The sequence below is a fragment of the Poecilia reticulata genome, linkage group LG3 (assembly GCF_000633615.1).
Source record: "Poecilia reticulata strain Guanapo linkage group LG3, Guppy_female_1.0+MT, whole genome shotgun sequence".
Taxonomy (NCBI): Eukaryota; Metazoa; Chordata; class Actinopteri; order Cyprinodontiformes; family Poeciliidae; genus Poecilia; species Poecilia reticulata.
Window position 1 is genome coordinate 18,364,230 of NC_024333.1, and position 20,920 is coordinate 18,385,149.

At 37.9% G+C, this 20,920-nt stretch overlaps 2 protein-coding genes across 8 annotated transcripts in view; both read right to left on the reverse strand.

Annotated features, from left to right (window-relative positions):
- Positions 1 to 877: 877 nt before the first annotated feature.
- On the reverse strand, positions 878 to 4,901 carry rassf10b (Ras association domain family member 10b). Its single transcript, XM_008405294.2, has one exon. It carries the CDS (start codon positions 3,827 to 3,829, stop codon positions 2,507 to 2,509), a length of 1,323 nt encoding a protein of 440 aa, XP_008403516.1. The 5' UTR covers positions 3,830 to 4,901; the 3' UTR covers positions 878 to 2,506.
- Positions 4,902 to 7,257: 2,356 nt separating this feature from the next.
- Positions 7,258 to 20,920, reverse strand: part of tead1b (TEA domain family member 1b) — a 49,237-nt gene continuing 35,574 nt past the window's right edge. For 4 of the 7 annotated variants that reach the window (XM_017304151.1, XM_008405298.2, XM_008405299.2 and 1 more), the window contains 9 exons: positions 19,190 to 19,201; positions 17,573 to 17,704; positions 17,271 to 17,317; positions 17,108 to 17,169; positions 16,224 to 16,348; positions 15,231 to 15,404; positions 13,988 to 14,128; positions 13,695 to 13,847; positions 7,258 to 10,982 (listed from right to left, as the gene is read on the reverse strand). In XM_017304151.1, the coding sequence (XP_017159640.1) occupies positions 10,869 to 10,982; positions 13,695 to 13,847; positions 13,988 to 14,128; positions 15,231 to 15,404; positions 16,224 to 16,348; positions 17,108 to 17,169; positions 17,271 to 17,317; positions 17,573 to 17,704; positions 19,190 to 19,201 (960 nt within the window). In that variant the 3' untranslated portion in view covers positions 7,258 to 10,868. The other 3 variants (XM_008405300.2, XM_008405296.2, XM_008405301.2) reach the window with 2 other exon arrangements.

A 20,920-nucleotide genomic window follows, 5' to 3' on the forward strand; every position in this document is an offset into this window, starting at 1 on the left:
ACTTCTCTTTGTAAGTCCTCGCTCTGATTGTTAATCTTTGTAAAGACTTAGAGATTTCAGTAAACAACCCAAAGCCGTCCATCCTGAAGGAGATGTTCTATCTTAAGGACTGAACAGAAATCTCAGTGGCTGGATGTGCCAAGCTTTTAAGACATCACCAAAGAGACTTCCTGTTCCAGATGTTACAAAACGTTTTGAGGCAAACATCGATATGAATGACGTCCTTCATCAATTCTCATAAAAATAAAAAAAATCTTCCAAATAAAGATAACTGACCGACTCCCATCATTGCCCGTCGTGACATGTACTCACTCAGCTTAGTTTCATTTTACACACTTAACCAGTGAAAATCCCATTATATGTTGAGTGGTTTTCTTTAAGAAATCACCTTGTTATATAATTGTTGACTTCTTGTTGCCATAATCAAACTATCAAATAAACATCACTGGAACGGATATTTCGTTCCACTAGTTCTAAATTTAACAGCTTCTTCATTTGTTTTTCCTCCGTGAATCAGTCACTGTATCTGCTGAGAAAACACTATGATCATCTTTAATTCCCCCTGCGGCTCAGTGTGTTTCAATACGCCTATTAACTACCATAAGTATACAACTCCAGGGATGGAGGAAGTATTGTATACTTTGGTGTTTTTTTGTCTCATTGTGTATTCGGTCACAAAGAGGCACATGGGTGGGTTCATCAAGAGCAGAAACTTAATACATGTCTCTTGCTCTTTATTCTCTGAACATATGAGGATATTTATATGTTTAATGCTATAAGTTACACTTGGCAGGGGGAATTTGATCTTGGTGAAATATCCTCAAACGGTTTGTCATGAGATTCATCAACAAATATGAGCAGTGTGGATTTATTTTTATTTAGCATGTTAAATTACAAAAATAAACATTTGAAGGTTTAATTAGTGATTTCCTTATACATCAGAGGATAAATGATCATATCTAACCCATTTTCCACACACTAACATCATTTCATAGCAAAGTAAGATGGGTAGACTTTTGCTTGTTTGTTGACCGAGAACATTTTAACAAGCAATTCTATGCATTTTCTGTCATTTTAATTAAAATGACAACCATTATAATTTAGCTGAACTTCACAAGGCACATGAAAACACTCCACTTTGATATCCAGTGAGCAAAAAGTATCCATGAGTCAAAGTAAATTACAAAACATGCAGAATGTATGTTTTTATTACATTCCAACAGTCTGCTTTAACTTCAATGTCTCAGTCCTCAGTTCTGCCTATTACTGTAGACAGTAGCAGTGGTCTGCCTTCAGTCATTTTTGATTTGATCATTTGACGTTATAATTTAAAAATGCTAATAAAAAGCTCAGAAACTTTGATTCTTGTTGCTTTATTTGTTATGACAGCTGTGTCAAAAAAAAACAAAAAAACATTGTCACCAAAACGGTTTGAAACAGAAAAATCTCCTTATTTAGACACAGTATATGTACAGTCATAAGCTTCCCTCCAATTATTGGAGGAATGCTCCAATAATTATTGGAGCATTCCTCCAAATTGTAACCCTAACAACGTCATCACTATCTTTACTTTGAATTCACATATTAGTCTTCATGCTAATGAAGAAATTGCAGTTTATCTTCTAAAGTCCCCATAAAGACACCAGTCCTCAGATGATTGATACCCTTCTATGTCCCACAGGAAGCAAACAAAACTTACTGTCTTACTACTGTTCCCTCTTGAACGCAATGATCTTTAACTGGAAGTCCAGATGGCCTCTTTTTGAACAGGTGATGTCTTTATTTTGGTTTCTAAAATAAAGCAAAAAACCTTAGCTTCTTTGAATGTTAATTGGTAAAATGTGACGTTTTTCTGTTCCTGTACCAATATTTTAGTTGGATGTGTTCGGCTTTGATGGAGCTGTAAGTTCAGAAGTTGCAGCACATCTGAAAGTTAAATGTCTGTGCTTCATTGTTATCTGTCCGGATGTGGAACTGACCTTCTGCTAGAGCTCTGCAGTTCTGTTTTGACTTTAGATGATATTATGGCTTCAGGATTCACATGCAAAAGAAATTTCAGTGTGAGAGGTCATGAAAAAAACAAAACAAAAACAAAAAACTAAGTCATTGTTTGACATCTGCAAACAAATCCAAAACACTGCTGTCATATTTGTCTGTGTTAGCATGCTGTTCCTGAATTGTGTATCCTGGCAGACCTTTTGAAAATATGTTTTAGCTGCACATTCATCGTGTCATATTTAATTAAATTCCTTCGCCCAAACTAACTCATGTTGGAAAGGAAATAAACTCCAATATTTTCGAGCTTTAAAACAATTTTTATTATCAAAACAATTTCTTTTTCAGTTCCAACCACAACTAAATCTGAACAAGCCAGTTTAATAATCCAGTGGATCTATGATAACTGTTGTGAATCCACATATACTCTATATCTCAGTTATATAAAAATAGACTACAGTGATGTTTTTACCTGAGACTGTGAACACAACGTCTCTTTTCTTGTAAAATCTCAAACCAGTGATTCCCACACTGGGAGGCCGTCTGAGTCCTGACTGTGCAAAGAGCTTAAGCCTGTGTCCGAGTCGTCGTCGTTCTCATTTTCTGTTTTAGACAGACCTCTCGCTTGCTCCACCCACTCACTTTCCCCTTCCAAAGTGTCAGTCATGGTCTCCTTGTCATCTGTCCCGTGGCGCGTCTTTTCATCGCCGTCCTCCTCCTCCATGTCCATACTGTTCACTTTGTCCAGCAAATCCCTCATTTCCTTCTCCCTGGCAGCGCCAATCTGCTGGGACAGCTCTAAATCGCCCCTAATAGCCTCTAAATCCGCGTTGAGTCGCAGGCCGATGTATAAACTTGCATCTAGCTGCGTTTTGATCCTCTCTTCCTCCATAAATTGCGCGCTTTGCGGCGCTGAGTCTGCCTGGGAGGAGGAGAGAGATGAGGACCGTTTGATGCGCAACTCCTCCTTCCTGCGCTGCATCCAGCGGAGGTTCAGCTCCTCCTGAATGTGAGTTGTGATCGTATCCATCAGGGCCTCCTGTTCAGAAAGCTCCTCTTGTAGCTTCAGCACCTCCTCGCACTGCCGAGCATACTCTTTAAGTTTGGCAAAAGTCTCTTTTGAGTAAAATCCCTTTCCTTCCTGCGCTGGGACATAAACTGCGCCCACCAGATACGTGTTCTGCACGTAATTGACCCCGTGCGTTTTAATTCTCTCCAGATGCACCTTTGCCTCACACCTTTCGATCTCTGAGTCCAGTTCTGTGATCCTCTGAACCTGCTGGCGGATTGTGTGGTCCTGAGACACAACAAGATGAACCAAAGTCTCCATCTTCTCTGCGCTGGATGCGTCTCTGTGCGCCGCGCGCGTCCTCTTCCTGTTGATCTTCTCCAGCTTTCTGAAAGCTTTCCTAACAATCCGACGCTGTTTCTCCGGCGAGATGCAGGCCATGTTAGACCTCGGAGACCCTTTGGTGACGCAAGGGCTCTGCTTGCTCGGCACCACGCGCGCCTCTGCGCTCCGGGCCCTGCGGTTCTCCAAAGAGGCGTCTGTTTTCACCAGCAGAAACTTGACGTTTTTCCGCTCGTCTCCCCACGCGAGCCACAGCTTTAAAAGTTTGGTTTTGTTCGGTAAAATTCTCTCGAAGCCCCTCCATTTCTCCACGACGCAGTAAGACTCCGCCGTGGAAAGGCCGGTTTGCGCGCACTGCTCCTCCAGGAGCACTTTCACGACATCAGCGCAGGTGTTGCGCTTCGACAAGCCGAGGACCAGCTTCTCCTCTCGGCAGACCCACACAGATATCTTTCTCTCCTCTGGAGCTGAGGGAGACCCCATAGTCGAATATGCTAATCTCTTTTCTGAAAGAAAAAGGAAGGAAGGAAAAGCGTTACTGACATCGGTCAAAGAAAAATGCGCATCAGGGTCCGTTCGTGGAGCGCCTCCAGACGGATCGGAGAAGTTTGAAGTTTGGAGTTGGAGGATGGGAGCCTCATGTGTTCTGTGTGTGTTCCTTTGGTCCACTAAGGGGAAAACTTTTGTGCATGTTTAAGAGTGCTGGCTACTTCGGCTGAGATCACGTGACCGCTTGTCAGCCAAACGGCTTCATATTGAGCTTAACTGTGTTATTTGCCGCTGATTTAAAAGGAGGAGCCAAAACAGGTCATAGGATAAATCTTCATTTCCATTTTAAACACATTTAAGAGTTTTATTTTGCTACTTCAAGCTCAGAGTAGTTTCATTACATGGATCTTTTCTCGTTGGAAACTCTAACAACTAACCTTTATTTTTGCGCAATACACCCTGAACACACGATTCTATGCAATTTCTTGGTATTATGAGCCAATTGTTCCACTGACTGCAAAGCAACCCAAAACTTAAACCCTCTTGTTTGGAATCTGTGTTTTAACAAACAACAACAAAAAAGCCTTTTTCAGTCCACAGAACATTTCCCCCAAAATGGCCAAAAAACATCCAGGTGGGATATGAGAATTCTTAGAGATTCAGAGAAGTGACCTTCTGCGCTTCTCTTTGACAATAAGAGTTTTTACTACATTGTAACACACGTAAGAATGTATTTCTGGAGTTATTATGAATCCTTCCAGTGGGTCCTTATTATTCCCCTTTCTTTATAGTGTTCTGTCTTAAATGATCTCTGATCTTTCCGACTTTTCTTTTAGTTTGCATATTGTGCAGAAATTATAGAGAACATCTGGCCTGTAGTGTTTTGGGAAGTGAAAGCTGTAATGTGTATATTGTGAATTTAGAGATATTTCTGTGACTTCTTAATTTTCTCTTGCAGTCATGTGTTGTGTGCAACTTTTCAATATGGACCGAGTCAAGTTATGTAGGAGGATCCAGACAGGTATAGTAAGAAATGTAAGTCATAGTGTGACCTCAACCAAAATACAAGCCACAGAAGTTATCTGAGCTGTAGATGAATGAAGACTTAAAAAAAAGGTCAATCTATGGAAACCAAGTTATGTTTACATGTTGCACTTATGTGCAAGTTAATCCAAAAGTTTTATTCTTAACACATTGATAACACATGACAAAAGTTTGTCCATGCTTTGCTTATTTAATAAAATGTAATATTTCAGATCTTAGTTGTCTGATAATCCAAAATTATAGAAAAAGCTACAAAGCCAAATATTGACATCCTCTCTGTTAATTGTTTTCAAAGATTTGGCTTTACAATGTTAATTAATGTAGAACGAGCTAAAAGCAAAACAAGCGCTCAGTGTTATTCTTGTTCACAAAAAAATAGATATTTTGAAGTTGATCGCTAAAGTGTGATGAATATCTACAGGAAACATTATTTAAGAGAACCAATGTAAAACAAAATTTCCTCTTTATATGTGGCGGTCATCTTGAAGTAAGCTCTGTTCATGAACTATCCTGTCTCATATTTCACACAAGGATAAGGAGGATTCATACTTATGATTCTTTCCAGCAGTGGGTATAAAAAAATGCATTTTTTTTTTATTCTGAAGGAACTCGTTTGAGAATATTCCAACTATTATTGTTCACTTCTATCAGGTCTTGGACTTACCATGACTACTTTAACTACATTCATTATTTTAGTGCACATTGTTCGCTTTCAAACCCATTGCATCTCCCTCTGGTGGCGATTTCTCTTACCTTGGTGATAAACGTTTCACATCTCCCGGGGGAGATAAAGCAACACCGCCCTCTGCTGTTGATATGAGGATAGTTCAGTTAAAATGTAAAATTTCCAAGACAATTTCATCCTTTGAGTTAAAATTTCAAAGCAATAATTCGTTCTTTTGAGTCAGTATTCATGTATAAATATGAATGTCTACTATGAATTTTATACAATTACAGTGCTCACACTTTAAACACAGAACCTACAAAAAGCCACATAATGACATGCTGGATAAACGGATGGTATGGATTGGTGGAAGGACAGATTGACAGAAGGATAAATACAATCTGTGTGCGTCAATCCTTTATTTAAAAAGTAGCATTAAAACAATGGTTAACACGTGTTTTAGAAATGTTGTTTCAATACATTTATAATAAAAGAGAAAAAGCATAAGTTTTTTATACACACTTTTCTTTTTCAATAAATATCCACGACTGGAAAATACATAAATAACATCCCAGACTTTCTAAGATTGTGTAGGACTGATGAGGAGGTGATCCATAGTAGTGGTTCATGATTCAAACATGACATTTCATCTTGATAGACAAACTAAAAAGTTATATTTATTTCAGTAATTTAATGCAAAAATGTGATTTAATATACACTAATAATTACAATCTAATTGTAGATTGTATAATTGTAATTATACAATCTATAATTACACATAGAGTGGTATATTTCAAGCTTTTATTTCTGTTCATTTTGGTGATGATGATGATGGCTTACGGCTGAGAAAAATCCAGAATTCTGTTTCACAGAAAACTACTAAATTAAATTATATTAATAAAAAGCTGCTGACTCAATACTTTGGGTTAATTTTGCATTAGGGCTCTAATCAGTGCAACATGTTGGGAGGCAATCGGCCAATGAAGCCCAGGTTCACTCAACACCATCAAGCTCCTTTACATTGGTGGGGCTGGTGTCTCATCTTCATCCCGACAATCTCCATAATTCTCCTTCAGGTTTGAGTCAGACATGTTTGCTGGTTAACTGAGCACAGTGACCCTACAATCATCAAACCAGATTCAGGTAATGATGGCAGTTATTGGAAAACTAACAGCATCTCCAGAAAGTTTAGGAGAAGAAGAAAGAACAAGGTACTCTCAGATCTCTTGTTGAACAATTGTGCTGCTTTGGGACTTGATGGATCACAGTGGACCAACACCAACAAAGTTGTATCTCCCCCAAACTATTGCTTTGACTTTACTTTTTTTTTTAGAGGAAACCTTTGTGGCTCACACCATATGACTCACAACAAAATATGTCAGCCATCTTCTTCATGGTTGTGTAGACATCACAAAGACACCTACATGTTAAAAAACCTGATATTTCTGAAGCAAACAACAAAAAAACCCATTTTTGTCTGATGTATTATTCATTTTTATTAAAGGATGTGTGTGTGTGTACGTGTGTGAGGAGGAATAACTGCAAGATGTGATCATTAAAAAAAAAAATCCAGTTAAAAATACCATTCTGTGTGTAATGAATCTATCTATTCACCTTTTACAAAAAACAGTTACAAAAAACCCCAAAACATTTTGCTAGTATTCAAATGTACCAGTATTACGATGTGCCTGCATCCAAGTGAAAAAGCAGAAGCCATTGTTTCTTTTAGATTTATTAAACTTTGATGTTGCATACATAGAAAGTATCTAGAAAGCTACAAAATATTTAGTGTTGTCAAGAAGGCATCATAATGTCACGGAGCAAAGACAAGACCATGAGAAGAACACGGGAAACGGCACAGCTTCTTTTCTCTCCATTGCTCCGACACTTTACGCTCATGAGTAGGAAAACATATCACACATCTGTACCAAGAAAAGGCTAAGATATACTTTTATACAAAACACCTTTATACAAAAGAACAACAAAGATCTGCACACATAAACCAAAGTGAGTGAACGTGAGCCATTTCAAAAGTCACTTTAAAGCCATCATCGTCAGGGATGATCACACAACAGAAAGGTACCAGTACCCCGTCTGAAAATCAAAATTACAAATAAGAGCTAAACTGCTGATATGTTTGTAGCATGATTGAACGCAGCTCTTTATGCGCGTCTGTCTATTTTCCCTTAAAAACAGTCCAGCAGACGTTAGTCCCATCAGAGCCATCAGTCCTGCGGTTTTAGTGTTTATATGTCAGCAGTGCAGCAGTGACATTACCATCAGAATGAGCCTCAGCATACAGACGATGTCATCACAGGACAAAGCATACAGGCACAAGAAGAAAAGAACACTTCACTACATAGTGTGATCAATAAATGTGAAAAGATACACAGGGTAAACGTACAAACAGAGGCTGTTACAGCTCCATGCTGTCCACAAAATACTGAACTAAATAACTGCATCCTCCAGAGATATTGTCTGTAATTATTTAATAATTCTTGTATTAAAGTTCTTAAAACTGAATAAAATCTCTGTAAGAAACTGTAAAATGTTTAAGTAATAAGACTCTTATAGTCTAAGTATTAGCTTTGATGATCCACTCACACTGCTGCAGCAGCAGCTGTAAAAAAAAAAAAAAGTTTGGACACAAATCCCAGTTTAACTAGAAAACAGTCCTGTATGTGATTTTAGATTTCATGCTGTTAAATAAACTTTTATCTAAGAGCCACACAATTGTGTCTGCATCACAAGGAAAACCCAACTGTGTTCACCCCCCCGCCCCCCAAAAATATTCCCCGTGTCGCAAAGAGCGGTCACTGTAACAAGACAACCGCAGTTTTTCTAACAATCTGCTTGCAAACACTTGAACCTGCAAGTGTGCACTAAGCATACCGCTTCTGTGTTTTTGCGTTCTGCTTGTAGTCGGCGGGGTCTAAAAATGAAAGTCTAAAGCGAGGAAATCAATTTTCTTCTAACATTAAAAAAAAAAAAAAACCCGATTAATATCCTAATTAAGAATTGTTTATCCATGATCTATATTTTCCTGCTGTCAATCAGTCCTCAGTCCTTTAAAAAAGGCAATGTGGTGATTGGTGTCACTTGTGTCCTGTATTTGGTTTAGCAACATTGATTTTTTTTTTTTATGTTTAATCTTTTTGAAGCTGGAAATTTGAAACCAAAGGCACTTCCTCGCTACCAAACAGAACACTACAAGAGATTCTCCCGATTCTTTTTGGTCTTTTGCAACAGGAAAGGCAGCTGTTATGTGTTTGTATTACACTCATACAAAATCATTAGAAACTCTTCTCCTGGCTTACAAATCTATCTGAACTTAAGTTGTACTGCGTCTTAAAAACAAGGATTTCTAGGAGTGCACTGATTTGATGAAGTGTAATTTAAGACATTGTAGCACTAGCATATTGTTGTTTTTGCCCGTTTCACTCACAAAACCAACGTTAGACCTAAGCAGAAGTAATGCGTACATTCTAAGGCACTGTACACTTACACTTTGGCTGATTGTACAGAATAAACACTGCAAACAAAACAAGTCTAGTGTATGACAGTTCACAGTTTTTATGGCATCTTTTGGAGTCCACAAACAGCTTTATTAAGGTTTAAGGCTTAAGATGGGAGCAGGCAACAGAAACGTGTGAACTCAACGGGAATGTCTTGCACCCCGATTCCAGGGTGTGCCAACTCAGTGATCTGTAGTGTCAGGATACTTTAACCTGTGTTTTTTTTTTTTTTTTTAAGTTGCAGCATCACTAAGGCGAGTCATGTTATGTGTACTTTAACTTGTCTAGAACATCGAGAGTTATCCTGTCAGTTGTCACACAGGAAATGTTTGTTTTCAAAAGTATGGTTCTTAGTGGGCAAATGGATCATACAGTGCCTGGGAAAGTATTTATAACCCGTAAACTTTCTCTCATTTTCTTACATTTCATCAAAATGTATTCAGCTCCTTCTATTACGATTCATTTGAATGAAAACAGTGAAATTAATTTCCTTCAGAATACACCTCATTTAATTTAATTTGAGTAAAAGAGAGCACAGTTTAACAGTAAACCTGCAAAGACGTGGCTGTCCACCTGAACAGTCAGGCATTTAAAGGAAAGCATTGCTCAGATAAGCTGAAATTCACAGCAAAGGTAAAATAATCAGAAAATCTGCAAATTTTCCTTTTATGGAAAAATGTCAAGAAGAACAGCAATGCTGAAAGCCTCTTGTAAGAAGTCTTGTCTAAAGGTCACAACAAGGTTTTAGGGGACATGGCATCCATGTGCAAGAAGGGACTCTGATACGACGAGACCAGAATTAAACCTTTTTGGCTAAATAGCAAAATGACAAGCCACATCCTGCTGTCATCATGCTGGTGGCAGCATCATGATGTGGAGATGATTTCTTCAGCAGGAAAAGGGAAGCTGGTTAAAGCTGATGGGAGGATGGATGGGGCTAAACGGGGGACAACAAGTGAACAAAACCTGCTGAAGGCAGGATGTCCAGCAGGATAACAGCACTAAACCTACAGCCAGAGTTACAATTGTATAAAGCAAACAAATGTCCAAATAAATGACACACTTTTCAGACTGTAAAACCAAGTATTCTTTTCCTTAAACTACACAGCCATGCACTAACTTATGTTGTTGAAGTCTGTAGTTCTATTTGTAACAAAGTGTAAAAAAGTTCAAGAGAGATAAATACTTTTGTAAGACACTGTACGCACGCTAGATATATTTTTGCAATTTCACAGTGTATTTTCTTGTTGGTGTTTGAGATCTGGAGTGCTTTAACAAGAATATATACACATCTTTTTACAACCATATGTTTTCAGCCACTGTGTTGATATATTTGGAGTGTTAGTTGTGTTTCTTTGGGAAGTCTATTTTGCTGTGAAAACATGTTTTTCTACATTATGTACTCTTGACAAATTATGAAGCACAGATTTACAAAACATCCTCAATATGAACTGTACAGACCATCGTAGGCTGCAAGTTCTGTTTCCCCCTTAGTCTACATAACAGAGCAGAAAAAGACAACACATATATTTCCATTTAACAAATAAATCTTCTCGATTATTTTTGGAACAACCAACTAAACGTATTTAAAAATGAAAATTCCCATAAAACTCCCATTAAAACATAAAACAACTGTACCATATTTCACAGCTGCGGTCAACAACAAATACAACAAACTTATGACAAACCGACTTCACCTCTTCCCTCAAACAAAGAGCATTGAAAGGCTGACTTCCATGCAGAGGCACTGCCACTTGTTTTGAGGTTGATACGTCTATGAAGAAAGAAATGTATAAAACGGAGAGAGTTTTCACTCCTTTACCAGTCTGTAGATATGATGCTGGGCGCCGTGCTCGCTGTTTGATACTTCAAACACGCAAGCCATACATAGCAACGTCTCCTGGGTGTCCCTATTTGACACCACCTGCAACAGAAAACGTACAGCCTTCTCTAGTGGAGCAGCACTAAGGACTTTTCTTCAAAAGAAACAGACAAATCATCATGAGAACCAAGAGCTGAGATATTTGTGAGTGTGGTTGTTCTGTGGGAGCTTCTGCTCCCTTCCCAAATCCAAAAGCATGCATGTCGCATCACACTTTCTGAATATTATCTAAAGGGCAGAACAGAAACTACATTTAAATTATTCTTTATCAGGCTAAGAAAATTGTTGTATTATCCAATTTCTTCTAAAACATTTCAGATATTCAATTGGAAGTTTTGCTTTGCAGTTTTAAAATTGTTTGAATCGGGGATTTTCTGATTCTATTACAGGTACCATGTCCAGATCAAGTCATTTTTTTATATTGAAATTAAAGTCCTCATTCCCAAGAAAGCTATTTGGTCACCTTTTGTGCAGCCAGTTTTTAAAAGTCACATTTTGTGGTTAACAATTAAACTCTGCACATTATTAGGTCAATCTAAGAAACAGTTTTCCCCATGAGGAACACTTTATTGGCTGTTGCATCTTCTTGTTTTTAATCAAACCTCTTTTGAAAGCTGTGTATGAAGGTGAATGTTTTGTATGTTTTTTTAATTAATCAGAACTTCACTAAAATATGCTCCTAAGTGCATTGTGCTGAACATATTTAAAATGAGGCTGTAATTGAATCAAGTCTCTTGAACCTGAGTTTGAAGCTCAACAATCAACAAGTTTTGACTTTGAATTATATTCAAAGACAAAAAGCCTTTGGGTTAATAATAGGAGTTAATAATGACAGTGAAAATTTCTTCTTAAAATTGACAGGACAGCAAGATTTATGTTTGCATTTATCCACCATCCATTTTCTTACACCCTTGWCCCTTAGTGGGGTCGGGAGGGTTGCTGGTGCCCATCTCCAGCTAACATTCTGGCCGAGATGTTTGCATTTATGTGCAGACCTTTTTGAGGAAATGGTCTATAACCATTAATCTGATTAGCCAATGAACAGTCTGTTTAAGTTAGAATATAGTTTTCATTAAATTGCACATACTATTTATTTTATTTCTCACTCTGGGGTTACATATTTTGCTATTTGAAATCTAATTACACCCTGCTTAAAATTGTGCAACATTGAATAATAATAATAACGGTGCAAAATCTGAATGCATGCAGTTTCTTGCCCGATTGCAAGAGTTTGATCAGAAAATCTCCAACAAGGATGGAACAATTCAGCCTGTTAGGTTCTGATAACTCAGACTGAGCCATATCTCTACTGATATGGAGTTTTACTTCAAGACCTCTGTAAATTTGATATGTCTATCTCACTGTGGCAGAGGGAACACCTGCATATAAACGCAAAATAAGAAAATTCATTGAGCTCTCAGAAACTGAGTGCTTGTGTAAACAAATTTAAGAGGGTAAAAGAGTTAAAAAATAATCCAATAGAGTTAAAAACATAATGTACACAATTGAAGAGAGCACCAGGGAGGGGTTAAAAAAATTGTTAATTCATAACTTAAAGACCCAAGAAGAATACTTGTTTCCTGTTGAGAAGTCCTACAGCAGAATTTTCTTTTACATGGAAAAAAATACTGCGTTTTGCCCTTAGATGGCACTGTGCTGTTTCACTACGTTATCAGCACACCATAAAAATGAGTTAGCATGTATTATCAACTCATTGATGAGATTATTGGAATGAGCAGTAAAATATCCGCTTAAAGACTCCCTCTCTTTTATCTGCTTACCAGTATCTCATAACTTGCTGCTTTTTTGCCAATTTAATTTTTAATTCTTTTTAATATATTTTGTATTTTATACAGCTTCCTTTATCGTTTTGTTTTACACTGCATCAAATAGTTTCAATATAAACCTGTTAGTTGTTTTAGGCTGTCACTTTGGCCAAGGTTCACAAGAAGAACCATAAACCAGGACTCTCGTCCTCATGGCTAATGAGACAAAAAAAAAATGGATTTGGTTTATGGGTCAACACTAAGTTTTTTTGTAGGTCATTTGATCAATTTGCTAAAATCTGTATTTGTCACTGATTCTTAGGGACCAAAGTGCTCTCATGAAAATACGTTGGGGTGGAACGATGCCATGTTTTCTTGGCAAAAGTAATATCTTTAAAATTAACTTAAAACTAAAAAGTTACTGAGCCTGAGGAGCGACAGGAAGTTTTTGAATAACAAAGTCAATTCAATTTGTTGAAGCTAGAAGCTGTTAAACACTTTCAGAGTCAGTAATCTTTGGCCATGGTGGCAACCTGGCGTTTAGAAAAAAGTAAAATATATCCTCTCTTGCATTTATTGTCTAGGTGGGAGGCAGGTTAATTATTATTTTACCACTGCTTCTAATACCCCATGGGGTCCTGCTTTTAGCGAAAATCATAAAATGCTTCATAAAAAGAGACCCTGGTTATTGTTTTGCATACGCACACACACAAATATCGATCTGCGCCTGTCTTTTAATTATTTTTTTTTTTGCCTTAATTATTTCTTTGTGGTTAATGACACTTAAGACCCCTGATAGCAGGAGTTCCTGCCCTCTCTTATCCTCCCTTTCCCTTTCAGATAATGAGACTCCTGGGACGGAGTTTCATCCTCCGTGGAATGAGAGGAATGTCAGAGCGCCAAAATTGACAGCTGGAACCACCGACAGCACATCCTGACAGAGAAAAGAGGAAGAATGAGTCCGGCGGAGGGTCAGGGAGGTGCTTACCAATAAGATGGTGAAGTTTTCCAGGACACTGTTCATCATGTATTTCTCTGGGAGATGTTTTAGCTTGTGGATGAAGTTGATCATGTATTCACACATCGGAGACCTGCTTATCCGGTAAACAAAGCGTCCATTCTCAAACCGCGCATATTCAGTCTGTGGAAAGAAAAAGAGTATTCAAATCTGGAACATATAGTAACTAAATATAATGAAAAACAAAAAAAATCCACTGCAACAATAATTCAATTTGAGCCATTTTTGATCTAAGTGACAGAAAAAGAAAAAAAAGTTCATACCTCTACTTTCTCAACAACCTGCTTTCCAAAGGAGCAAACCTTTGTCGAACATGTTATGGTCATGTTCTCTGAACTTTCATACTGGCTGGTCACCCCATAAAATGATCCAGTATCATCTTGAATGTTACAGTTTAGATCGGCCTGGAGGAAAAAAAAGACAAAATGATCACCTTTTTTAAGGTTCAAACAGGTGAATAGGTCTTGTCTTTACAGCCAACAAATGACCAGTGGAAAACCTAAACTTGCCCATATGTAGTTAGAACAACAAGATTTGTTTCAATGTGAGACTAAAATATTAACTTTTACACATTTTTAACAGGAGCGTCAATAAATGTGGAGGGTTGTGTATTTGTTACATGTCTGCAGGGGTTTGTTTTTCTATCAGCGTCTCTCACATTGTATGTAACATTGTGTACATTAAATATTATTTACATATTCTTTGGCTATGACATAAAACATCACTATGTTAATTTATGGAAAAACTGGCAAAAATGCTATCTATAAACATATGCACATAGCAGATATTGATCGCAGATCTCTTGGGATAATATGCATTGAATTAAAGTTTTCAGCATGTAAGTGCATCCGACCCGAGGAAGGCATCACCTAACAAGAACTAAATGAAGTTGCATTAGGGGACTGATTTCTGAGGACGAATGGGACGGCTCCTGGAGGGCAGCCTTTCTGTGCCCCAAATATCCTGTTCATTATGGGCACAAAAAGAGGAGACATTCTCCCAACAACATTCTCCTCCTTCATTAAGCAAAGCAGCTACACGTTCATTATTTCGCAGATTCTGTCGTTCATTTGAAATTCAGATTTGCCGGTCACTTCAAAAGGAATTCGAGGGGACTTAGTCCAAGTGCATACGGGGTCTACTTTGTTGGCCGCCGCTTGTTAGCATTTTGCATCAGGGAGGAAATACATACAATGTTTAAACAGCCATTAGGAGTGCAACCAGGTCACTCCATTGTTAGGAGATATTACGCTGAATTAGCGAGAGCTTTGATCAAAAGGCTCTCCTGCTATGCAAGTCCAAATATAGCACAGTGCATTCTGCAAACATTAAGGGAGCAATCTTCTCTGTGCAGCCTGATTACTCCAAATCACCAAATACAAACTTGAACAAAGTGATACAGAGCAGGATCTTATGTTTTATTTTTTTACATTAGCAATAATTTCATGTATGATTCTAAATTGCAATTAATAACTTTAAAAATGTGGATTGTATTTTCACACTTACCCAAAATTTGATGAGGAAAAAGGAGTTCTGAGGACCTTTTCCATACAGCTCCTTCAGTCCTCCTTTCTTTTCAGGAAATTTATCGTAAATCTGACGAATGTCCACCGACTCAAGCAAAGCGTCACTGTAGGAATAATTTGTCTGTCCAATGTGTACGAACAGGTGCTTGTTGTACTAAAAGAGCAAAGGAGTCGTATTTTATTCATAAAAAATGTGCAATTGAAGGCATTAAAAATATATTATTATATTAGTTAAATGTATCAGATCAGCCAAAGACAACCTAAATAAATACAAAATAAAGTTACCAAATGGGGAAAAAAAGCTTCAAAACCAGCCTTGCCCTTAAGTGAAAAGTAATTTCTCTACAAACCTAGTAAATGTTTGAGGCATTCTTGGCAACATTAGGTGATGTTGAGCATTCACAATAACTTGCAACCAAATTTTTAAATGGCTGTGGAGAAATTGTGGTCCCTCTTTGCTGAATGTTTTTCAGCATAAACATTATTTAATATTATTTCACGCTTTGTCCCCCAAGTTTAAAACTTCTTATCTGTCTAGAGGACACTGTGTCCTTAAGGACCCACTGACAAACGTTTTGAGGGTGATAGTGAAAGGGTTAGATCAATGTCTACGACATGCAGCTTTCATGAGAAATGAAACGTTTTAGATCCTTCAGCTTTATGCAAAATAAATGACTATAAGCAAACATGAGAACATGAGACACAAGCCAGGTAACGATTGGTGAATCCAAGTTCTACATAAATTTGATCTGGCTTTAAAGAAGATGCTTTAACAAAGCGGACTGATCTAAAATCATTATGTGCTGCTGCAAAGCAGACTTTACCCCGCTCAGCCTGTTCTGGCCTCCGCACAGCTGAATGCTTGTCTGGGAAAATATTTTCTCTTCATTCACAGAGAGAAGCTAGTTGCTGCCTGACACAAGGTGGTAATGAAAACTAGAAGTCAAGTCTTTAGGTACACAACTCTCCTCACCGAGTCTTGGTCTCTCTGTTGCTCTAAGAAGGCGGAGAACTCCACTAGTCGGAGTTTGGATGTGCCAATGGAGCGGCCCTGCCACGCTGGAGCTGTGGGAGCTGGAGCAGTGGCAGATTCATAACCTGAAAAATACAGAAGGATGGCCAGAGTTTCATCTCCTCTCTGGAGTGTTTCACAGTAAACACTAAACACATTCATGATTACAGAATCGCTGTCCTCTTTCAGTGAAAAGGCAAATTAATTTATGAGTTACAGCTTACAAGTGTAAGTTTGAAAACAAATGGTTCTTTGTGTTATCTCATGTCTGTACCAAAGGAAGGCTTGGAGTAAGTGTCCTAAACACTCTGATTAATCTAAAACAGGAAGCTATACATTCATCTAAATTAGAAGGTTTTATTTGTGCAAATATAAAGTAATGAAATTATGCTACTGTGACCAAATAAGTATGGATTTTTTGGGGGCTTTTCACACATATTTACAGAGGAGTAAAATATGTGTGAAGGACACTTCACTCCTGAAGTCACAGACATATTTATTAAACTTCAGTGTGGATAAAAAAGACGGACCACTTTATTCAGTTGAGTGAAGCTGAAACCTGCAGTGTACAGATGGTTTCGTTGCTTGCACAAGATATTAAAACATTTCTGTATTAAAAGCAATAAGCAGTTTATATTTCATTTAAACATAAAAAAATGATTCAGGAAGTAGCTGTGCCCATCAGAACTAAATAGTCTTATGGACTGAAAATACAACATTAAAAAAAACTTAACACAACATAATTTACTAAATTAGGTTCGAGTAAATTTAAGTTAATCTTTATTCTATATGTTCACAGTTTAAAAATGACAGATATGACCATTATTTATAAAGTTGATTCTTACTTGAAATGGCTGTTGTGACCGCTGGCTGGATTGGATATGGTTGCTGGGTAAAAGGCTTAATACTGAAAAAGGAAAGCACAGGTTTCAGTGAAAAGAGCTCTATGGAGGCATGAAACGTATAACAACAGATTAAATGTTTTTGACACTTATTGATGAGACTTACTCTTGTGAGGATCCTGGCTGCCCAGCTGATATCATACCCTGCCATAACTGGAGAATGAAGAAACATAAATCATCAAAGTAAGCCCAACTGTGGGCATCTGATACATGCAACATCAAAAAGGCTCCTAATCTTTACTGATTACAGCTATCTTGACTAGCACTCCTTCTCATCATGTGTTTATCAGATTGGAACAGTGGTGTATAATGTGATTTGGCCAGAGTGTTGATGGAGCTGGCCCCGCTCCTGCCCTGGGTGAAGTGGGACAGGATGGATCAATAACAGGGTGCCGGTGAAGTTCTTACCCCTGCTCCTGGAAAGGCGGGCCGAGGGATGCCTGGCAGGCCAAGCTTGTTGTGAATCGCCGTGGCGGAGACGATCTGAGCCGAGGACATGGAGGCCATGCTCTGGAGGGCTTTGTCCTTCACGGCTTGGTCCTTTAAGGGCAGTCACAAAAGGCTTAGCACTCGCACAGGAGAGAGTTGGGGAGCTTTGGGGCACATGTTGGTGAGGTAGCAAGAAACAGAGTCTAAACTGCACATTGAAAGCACCAGCGACCTTGTTCACAGCAGTACACAGAAAGCACATTGAAAGAAGCATCATGAGCATTGCCATGCTAAGGAAAGACTTGAGTTTTTTTTTTTTTTAAAGGTATGCGCTAAACAATAGCTTAGAAATTCCAAGATATGACAGCAGGGAGTGGTATGCAGTGGAATTAAACTTTACTTGATGACTAATCTTCAATGAAAATATTTTTAAAATGCTCATTCAGAAGCACTCATCTCAAGGTTGCATTTGTCTGCATGTCAAAACTCATCACATAAAAACATCTGAAAGAATTTCTGAAGTAAACTTGAAGGTCGTCAACTCCACTTCAGTAAGATTAACAAAGACCGGGGCGCTGGGCAGCTCAGGTGTTAGAGCACAGCACCTTGTGCCGAGGCTACAGTCCTCAACATGGTCAGGACTTTTTTGCTGCATGTCTTCCCCTTCTCTCTTCATCCTATTTCTTGTCAATTTATCATTAAAATATATATATTTTTAAAAATGCACGGTAAATAAACAGCACAATTCTTTTCTTACACTGACCTACCAAACTGTAAATGTGCAGCGCCGCCGTTGTGTTTGACTGTGGAACTGCATCATTTAAACAAACAGCGCCGCCCTTCAGTTTGGCCAAAGAATTGCACCTTTAAATTTCCGCTGCTCTGCTGTTGAACGGACAGAAGAAAAAAAAACATTTATTTGGATTCTTGGACATAAATTAGACTTATTTTTAGTTTTTCTGGTTATCCTGAGTTTTTGATGTGACATTTTGTTTGTTGTTTTTAAAAGAATAATAATTATAATTGAGGTTCGTTTATATTAATTTCTGGATAAATTGTTGCCACTTCTTTCTTAGATTTTTTTTAAATATTGTTTATTTCCTTTTAACTCTTCTTTCAGTTTCTTTTTAAAGTCTGTTTGGCTGTGAACACAACGGTTTGACCTCAGTCACAAGAAATAAGTCTAGATTTTGCTAGAAAGAAATCTATAGGAAAAAAGAGATTATTAAACAGTAATCACGTTTGGAAGTAATTAAGGTAGGTTAAATGCTTAATTAATGTAAACATTATACCAAGTTAATATTCCATTAAACTGTACAATATTTGTAGATATGAATGCTGCAGCACCATGTGCATGTTGGAACAGTGGAAAGCCCATGCAGATGTATTGGTGGCAGAAGCTTCATGTAGGCATGCTGGCAGTGGATGTCAGTGTAGTGGAGTGATGACACAAAGAGGCACCAATAAACACAAAAAACAGTGCAGAAACTATTGTGTCACTATGACTGCAGCACAAATGCAAAATTAGCAGCAACACACAAAGCAGCATTTAAATAAAGCAGAAACTGCAACCCAGAAATGAAAATAAATACTCACCATGCTCGTAACCTAAATGCAAAGAGCAAGGGTTCATTGTAAGCTTATCAAAAATAATGCAGATAATTAAAATTTCAGATACACATAAAAAAATAACATTTTACTTAAAATGTAATTAATAATTCAATGAAATGTGAAACCTTAACTACAGAACAAGTGTGCAAGTATGCACGCAAGTGTCAGGAACACTCAGGAACAAAAGGGTAATGAAATTTGTATTTACAAATTAGCCTTAGCCTTTGTGGTTAAAGTCTTGCTCTATAATTTCCTGATCAGTAGTCATCACTCAAGACAAAACAGAGCAGTAACATAATGACTGTAATTTTACTGAAATGCAACAGAAAAGAGCAGTGGCAGCAGGTTTTGATGCTGCCTAAATGAAGGGTACACTTGGATTTCTCTTTGCTGCTGAACACTAATTTGCTTTAAATGAAAAAAGACAGGGATTCATACAAAAGCTGTCTGTTTTTCTTCATACAGCCGCCTGTGCCCCTGAAAGGGCAGTCACTGATGTGGCTAGCGGCTCCTTCTCCACACTCACACACGCACGCACACGCACACACACCCACACCCACACCCACACACACGCATGCACACCCCCCCACACACACACACACACACGCATTCACACACAGAGATTAATGAGGGGTCATTAATTCGTGCTGAATACAAGGAGAGGAGCAAAGTGTGAAAGTCAAAATGTATAGTCCCAGGAAAAAGGTGGAAATGGCACACGGGTAAAGTGCCCTTTGATATAAAAAATACTTTAAATACCCGTTGGTATTATTCAAGATTACTTATTTCACAATGTGCTTCTCCCACTTTATTCTGCCTTTCTGAAAAGCCTTTCTTCGTGACTTTAACAGATTTCACCATTTCTGAAATAACTGAAGCGAACACTCTGAAATGACGACATCTGAACTGAGAGGAAGGAAAGCGGCTGACAGCCATGGCATTGTGAGAACCTGGAGTTATCAACAGATTGGGGACAAAAAGGACAAGAACAAATAAAAAGGGCATTTCAGAAAGAGGCAGCTTCACAGCCATTTTCTGTTCTAAATGTGCGCCAATGAAACTCCTGGCAGCCAAGAAAAGTTGGGTTACTCTTTTGAAGGAAGAGGAGGGATAAGGTCTTCTTCATTTTATTACTAAACACATACACTTCCTCCCGTTCTGAGCCCCAGGTTTTTTTAATGACGTCCTCTTGGGAAGAAATGCACACAGGCAGTTTTCTGCACAGAGTCAGCGCTCAGCCACTCACCAACAGCCAATGCCAGCATGCTTCACAACATGTTCACTAAACACAGATATTAAAAATTAGAGCCCTGGACTGTTCCACAATTATATTAAAACCCAAACCAATTAAGAAACTTGAACATATCCTTATCTTTTTTAGCCATTAGCAATTTCACTTAAGTGAAAAAAAAACTGTCTCACTCCAAGAGACATTGGTGATCAGTAGGACGCATTTAATTTTTTAATATGAAGCTCAAATTTATTCAGGGTTTTGCTTTTTCATAAAGCACCAATAAATAAATAAATCATTCTGTGGTGCTTTGTGTCAAATTTTGTAGTTTTAAACTGAGAAGTGGGAGTTTATTTTTATTTTTTTACTTCAGTCGGCTCGATGTTGATTCTTGCTTTCAGTTAAATAAGCTTAATAATTTAATATGTCGATATACCTAAATCATCAAAAGAAAACTCTTAAGTTTAACATTACCACAAAAAATA